Genomic DNA, 7,500 nt, shown 5'->3' with positions numbered 1-7,500 from the left:
ACGAAGAATCAGTGTCTGCCGGACAGTCAAACTGTTTTCCACTCATAATGAATAATTCATCTCGACACATTAAAATAAATATATAACCTGACCCAACGGACAATCAAATTAATCACGTAATTTTAGCTAAACTAAACTATTAAATTAAATATTAAAATATACCATTTAAATGTGCTTATCCATGTACAGTGCAGTGATAAAGTGAATAAAACTTAAGCTCTAAATATTGTGTGATATTCAGATATATTACGGTTGGTTGAATCACACTACTACGGTGTCCATATTAGGACATCCTCAGTCTCAGCATTACTTGTTTACTACACCAGTCCTGCTTCCCTAAGACAGTCCATGTTGATCGAGACATCAGCATGAACATCGGCAGTACAGTCGATGCTCTCATATCACCTGCAATGTGAAAAATGATCCAGCGTTACAGCTCTGTCAACTGAGCTGCACAATACACTGCTGTGATATAGTTGCCTTCACATAGATAAGACCCAACATGTGTTTATTTGTTGTAATAGTCACATACTATTTTCACACACACACGAAACACTTTTGATTGAAAATGTTTCTACAAAAAAAAAAAAATTGCAAAAAAGTTAATATCGAAATCCAAGTTTCACGTCAAACTGAGAATTGAAACTTCAAGAGCACATAATTAAAATATACAAACTCAGACAAACTGTGATGACAGTTTGGTACAAATATCAACAAGGAATTGACTTATTATAAAGTTGTTTTTGTAACAAAAACGGTGGAAGAGGTCAAACCAAAACCCGGAGCGGTCCCAATACGAAGCCCTGGGGAACCCCTCTTACACTGCAGCGTCTCCGCCTGGTTCCTCCGGATATAATATGATCATATTTAATATAATGTAATAAAATAGAATCATAATATAATAATATATTACGTAACCCCACACAGAGCCCTGGGGAACCGCTCGTCTCTTACACTGCAGGGTCTCGGCCCGGTTCCTCTGGATCATGATACAGAGCTGCAGGACCAGCTGAGGCGCTGACTCCAGGAAGGTCTCCAGCAGACGCAGCATGTTGACGTCAGCGTACTCATACATCATGGCCCAGTAGAACCGCCTCTGGTTCTCCTTCTGACGACGACTCTGGATGCCCAGGTACATGGTACGGATGTACCTGGCAGAGGAAGGGAGAAATATAGAAAAGAAAGAAAGAGAGAAAGAAAGAAAGAAAGGAACATATAAAGGGGAGATTAGTCTATTTATACTGAATAAAAAGTATAAACGGGACATGTAAAGTGTTGGTCCCGTGTTTCATGAGCTGAAATGAAATATCACAGAAATGTTCCATACGCACAAAAAGCTTATTTCTACAAAATTGTGTGTACAAATCTGTTTACATCCATGTCAGTGAGTATTTCTCCTTTGCCAAGATAATCCATCCACCTGGCAGGTGTGACATATCAAGATTCTGACTAAACAGCATGATCATTACACAGGTGCACCTTGTGCTGGGGAGAATATAAGGCTACTCTAAAATGTGCAGTTTTGTCACACAACACGATGCCACAAGTTTTTAGGGAGCGTGCAACTGGCATGTTGATTGCAGGAATGTCCACTAGAACTTTTGCAAGAGAATTAAATGTTAATTTCTCTACCATAAGCCACCTCCAACATCGTTTTATAGAATTTGGATGTACATCCAAACCAGCCTCACAACCGCAGACAACGTGTAAACACGCCAGTCCAGGACCTCCACATCCAGATTCTTCACCTGCGGATTCGTCTAAAACCAGCCAACCAGACAGCTGATGAAACTGAGGAGTATTTCTGTCTGATTGGTTGTGCCTGGCTCCCAAGTGGGTGGGCCTATGCCCTCCCAGTCCCACCCATGGTTGCGTCCCTGCCCAGTCATGTGAAATCCATAGATGTATTTATTTATTTCAATTGACAATTTCGTTATATGATCTGTAACTCAGTAAAATAGTTTCAATTGTTGCGTTATATTTTTCAGTATATATAGTTCCTGCATGTCCCAGCTTCACTAGCTCATGTATATATCCAGTAGTTTCTGAAGCGTGTTTGTGTGTAAAAGGGATGAAGCCTCACCAGGAGGGAATGGGAAGAGGACAGAGCTCTGTCTGGGCTGCAGAGACTTTCTCTGTCTGTCTGTCTGGAGGGAATGGGAAGAGGACAGAGCTCTGTCTGGGCTGCAGAGACTCTCTGAGACTCTCTGAGACTCTCTCTGTCTCTCTCTCTCTCTCTCTCTCTCTCTCTCTCTCTCTCGCTCTCTCTCTGTCTCTCTCTCTCTCTCTCTCTCTCTCTCTCTCTCTCTCTCTCTCTCTCTCTCTCTCTCTCTCTCTCTCTCTCTCTCTCTCTCTCTCTCTCTCTCGCTCTCTCTCTGTCTCTCTCTCTCTCTCTCTCTCTCTCTGTCTCTCTCTCTCTCTCTCTCTCTCTCTCTCTCTCTCTCTCTCTCTCTCTCTCTCTCGCTCTCTCTCTCTCTCTCTCTCTCTCTCTCTCTCTCTCTCTCTCTCTCTCTCTCTCTCTCTCTCTCTCTCTCACTCTCTCTCACTGGGCAGGTGTTCTTGTGGTTATCGTATAGCAGATGACCGCCACATCCCAATACACCCAGTACAATCACTGGTATTGACCAGCCTTACAATGTCACCATGGATCTGGGTGGTTCTACAGGGAGTCTAATGAAACCATAGATTCCTCGGGATAAAACTGGAGGATGTAAGGAAGGATATTGATAAAAACAACAACAACAACACGGCGAGTAAACAACCTTGATTACTGAAGAGAGACAAATGGTATGTCTGAAGTGACACCCTATTCACTAGACAGTGCACTATACTTTTGACCATGGCTGGGCTCTTTGCACCATAGAGGAAACAGCGTGCCAGTTCAGATCCATCTAGAGTCTGAACTCTAAATAGGGTGCCATTTCAGATCCATCTAGAGTCTGAACTGTAAATAGGGTGCCATTTCAGATCCTTCTAGAGTCTAAACTGTAAATAGGGTGCCATTTCAGATCCATCTAGAGTCTGAACTGTAAATAGGGTGCCATTTCAGATCCGTCTAGAGTCTGAACTGTAAATAGGGTGCCATTTCAGATCCTTCTAGAGTCTGAACTGTAAATAGGGTGCCATTTCAGATCCTTCTAGAGTCTGAACTGTAAATAGGGTGCCATTTCAGATCCGTCTAGAGTCTGAACTGTAAATAGGGTGCCATTTTAGATCCTTCTAGAGTCTGAACTGTAAATAGGGTGCCATTTCAGATCCGTCTAGAGTCTGAACTGTAAATAGGGTGCCATTTCAGATCCTTCTAGAGTCTAAACTGTAAATATGGAGCCATTTCAGATCCTTCTAGAGTCTAAACTGTAAATAGGGTGCCATTTCAGATCCGTCTAGAGTCTGAACTGTAAATAGGGTGCCATTTCAGATCCGTCTGGAGTCTGAACTGTAAATAGGGTGCCATTTCAGATCCATCTAGAGTCTGAACTGTAAATAGGGTGCCATTTCAGATCCATCTAGAGTCTGAACTGTAAACAGGGTGCCATTTCAGATCCATCTAGAGTCTGAACTGTAAATATGGAGCCATTTCAGATCCTTCTAGAGTCTGAACTGTAAACAGGGTGCCATTTCAGATCCATCTAGAGTCTGAACTGTAAATATGGAGCCATTTCAGATCCTTCTAGAGTCTAAACTGTAAATAGGGTGCCATTTCAGATCCGTCTAGAGTCTGAACTGTAAATAGGGTGCCATTTCAGATCCGTCTAGAGTCTGAACTGTAAATAGGGTGCCATTTCAGATCCATCTAGAGTCTGAACTGTAAATAGGGTGCCATTTCAGATCCATCTAGTGTCTGAACTGTAAACAGGGTGCCATTTCAGATCCGTCTAGAGTCTGAACTCTAAACAGGGTGCCATTTCATATCCATCTAGAGTCTAAACTGTAAATAGGGTGCCATTTTAGATCTGTATAGAATCTAAACTGTTAACAGGGTGCCATTTCAGATCCATCTAGTGTCTGATCTGTAAACAGGGTGCCATTTCAGATCCGTCTAGAGTCTGAACTGTGAATAGGGTGCCATTTCAGATCCGTCTAGAGTCTGAACTGTAAATAGGGTGCCATTTCAGATCCTTCTAGAGTCTAAACTGTAAATAGGGTGCCATTTCAGATCCGTCTAGAGTCTGAACTGTAAACAGGGTGCCATTTCAGATCCATCTAGTGTCTGAACTGTAAATAGGGTGCCATTTCAGATCCATCTAGAGTCTAAACTGTAAATAGGGTGCCATTTCAGATCCATCTAGAGTCTGAACTGTAAACAGGGTGCCATTTCAGATCCGTCTAGTCTAAACTGTAAATAGGGTGCCATTTCAGATCCGTCTAGAGTCTGAACTGTAAATAGGGTGCCATTTCAGATCCGTCTAGAGTCTGAACTGTAAATAGGGTGCCATTTCAGATCCATCTATAGTCTGAACTGTAAATAGGGTGCCATTTCAGATCCATCTAGAGTCTGAACTGTAAACAGGGTGCCATTTCAGATCCATCTATAGTCTGAACTGTAAACAGGGTGCCATTTCAGATCCATCTATAGTCTGAACTCTAAATAGGGTGCCATTTCAGATCCTTCTAGAGTCTGAACTGTAAATAGGGTGCCATTTCAGATCCGTCTAGAGTCTAAACTGTAAATAGGGTGCCATTTCAGATCCATCTAGAGTCTGAACTGTAAATAGGGTGCCATTTCAGATCCGTCTAGAGTCTGAACTGTAAATAGGGTGCCATTTCAGATCTGTATGAATTCTGAACTGTAAACAGGGTGCCATTTCAGATCCATCTAGAGTCTGAAATGTAAATAGGGTGCCATTTCAGATCCGTCTAGAGTCTGAACTCTAAATAGGGTGCCATTTCAGATCCGTCTAGAGTCTGAACTGTAAATAGGGTGCCATTTCAGATCTGTATAGAGTCTGAACTGTAAACAGGGTGCCATTTCAGATCCATCTAGAGTCTAAACTGTAAATAGGGTGCCATTTCAGATCCGTCTAGAGTCTGAACTGTAAATAGGGTGCCATTTCAGATCCATCTAGAGTCTGAACAGTAAATAGGGTGCCATTTCAGATCTGTATAGAGTCTGAACTGTGAATAGGGTGCCATTTCAGATCTGTATAGTGTTAAACTATAAATAGGGTGCCATTTCAAATCCATCTAGAGTCTAAACTGTAAATAGGGTGCCATTTCAGATCTGTATAGAGTCTGAACTGTAAATAGGGTGCCATTTCAGATCTGTATAGAGTCTAAACTGTAAATAGGGTGCCATTTCAGATCTGTATAGTGTCTAAACTGTAAATTAGGGTGCCATTTCAGATCCGTCTAGAGTCTGAACTGTAAATAGGGTGCCATTTCAGATCCATCTAGAGTCTGAACTCTAAATAGGGTGCCATTTCAGATCCGTATAGTGTCTGAACTGTAAATAGGGTGCCATTTCAGATCCATCTAGTGTCTGAACTGTAAACAGGGTGCCATTTCAGATCCGTCTAGAGTCTGAACTCTAAACAGGGTGCCATTTCATATCCATCTAGAGTCTAAACTGTAAATAGGGTGCCATTTTAGATCTGTATAGAATCTAAACTGTTAACAGGGTGCCATTTCAGATCCATCTAGTGTCTGATCTGTAAACAGGGTGCCATTTCAGATCCGTCTAGAGTCTGAACTGTGAATAGGGTGCCATTTCAGATCCGTCTAGAGTCTGAACTGTAAATAGGGTGCCATTTCAGATCCTTCTAGAGTCTAAACTGTAAATAGGGTGCCATTTCAGATCCGTCTAGAGTCTGAACTGTAAACAGGGTGCCATTTCAGATCCATCTAGTGTCTGAACTGTAAATAGGGTGCCATTTCAGATCCATCTAGAGTCTAAACTGTAAATAGGGTGCCATTTCAGATCCATCTAGAGTCTGAACTGTAAACAGGGTGCCATTTCAGATCCGTCTAGAGTCTAAACTGTAAATAGGGTGCCATTTCAGATCCATCTAGAGTCTGAACTGTAAACAGGGTGCCATTTCAGATCCTTCTAGAGTCTGAACTGTAAATAGGGTGCCATTTCAGATCCTTCTAGAGTATGAACTGTAAATAGGGTGCCATTTCAGATCCATCTATAGTCTGAACTGTAAATAGGGTGCCATTTCAGATCCATCTAGAGTCTGAACTGTAAACAGGGTGCCATTTCAGATCCATCTATAGTCTGAACTGTAAACAGGGTGCCATTTCAGATCCATCTATAGTCTGAACTCTAAATAGGGTGCCATTTCAGATCCTTCTAGAGTCTGAACTGTAAATAGGGTGCCATTTCAGATCCGTCTAGAGTCTAAACTGTAAATAGGGTGCCATTTCAGATCCATCTAGAGTCTGAACTGTAAATAGGGTGCCATTTCAGATCCGTCTAGAGTCTGAACTGTAAATAGGGTGCCATTTCAGATCTGTATGAATTCTGAACTGTAAACAGGGTGCCATTTCAGATCCATCTAGAGTCTGAACTGTAAATAGGGTGCCATTTCAGATCCGTCTAGAGTCTGAACTCTAAATAGGGTGCCATTTCAGATCCGTCTAGAGTCTGAACTGTAAATAGGGTGCCATTTCAGATCTGTATAGAGTCTGAACTGTAAACAGGGTGCCATTTCAGATCCATCTAGAGTCTAAACTGTAAATAGGGTGCCATTTCAGATCCGTCTAGAGTCTGAACTGTAAATAGGGTGCCATTTCAGATCCATCTAGAGTCTGAACAGTAAATAGGGTGCCATTTCAGATCTGTATAGAGTCTGAACTGTGAATAGGGTGCCATTTCAGATCTGTATAGTGTTAAACTATAAATAGGGTGCCATTTCAAATCCATCTAGAGTCTAAACTGTAAATAGGGTGCCATTTCAGATCTGTATAGAGTCTGAACTGTAAATAGGGTGCCATTTCAGATCTGTATAGAGTCTAAACTGTAAATAGGGTGCCATTTCAGATCTGTATAGTGTCTAAACTGTAAATTAGGGTGCCATTTCAGATCCGTCTAGAGTCTGAACTGTAAATAGGGTGCCATTTCAGATCCATCTAGAGTCTGAACTCTAAATAGGGTGCCATTTCAGATCCGTATAGTGTCTGAACTGTAAATAGGGTGCCATTTCAGATCCGTCTAGAGTCTGAACTGTAAACAGGGTGCCATTTCAGATCCGTCTAGAGTCTGAACTGTAAATAGGGTGCCATTTCAGATCCGTCTAGAGTCTGAACTGTAAATAGGGTGCCATTTCAGATCCATCTAGAGTCTAAACTGTAAATAGGGTGCCATTTCAGATCCGTCTAGAGTCTGAACTGTAAATAGGGTGCCATTTCAGATCCGTCTAGAGTCTAAACTGTAAATAGGGTGCCATTTCAGATCCATCTAGAGTCTGAACTGTGAATAGGGTGCCATTTCAAATCCATCTAGAGTCTAAACTGTAAACAGGGTGCCAGTTCAGATCCATCTAGAGTCTAAACTGTATG

At 41.8% G+C, this 7,500-nt stretch overlaps 1 protein-coding gene across 1 annotated transcript in view; it reads right to left on the bottom strand.

Annotated features, from left to right (window-relative positions):
* LOC139555933 (XK-related protein 6-like) overlaps positions 1 to 7,500 on the bottom strand; it is a 153,363-nt gene that overhangs the window by 2,447 nt on the left and 143,416 nt on the right. Inside the window, exon 2 of the mRNA XM_071369331.1 lies at positions 955 to 1,151. Coding sequence (XP_071225432.1) covers positions 955 to 1,151 — 197 coding nt within the window. The remainder of the gene's footprint in view (positions 1 to 954; positions 1,152 to 7,500) is intronic.

This window comes from Salvelinus alpinus, chromosome 27, assembly GCF_045679555.1.
Source record: "Salvelinus alpinus chromosome 27, SLU_Salpinus.1, whole genome shotgun sequence".
NCBI lineage: Eukaryota > Metazoa > Chordata > Actinopteri > Salmoniformes > Salmonidae > Salvelinus > Salvelinus alpinus.
This window is presented reverse-complemented; position numbering and strand designations above follow the sequence as displayed.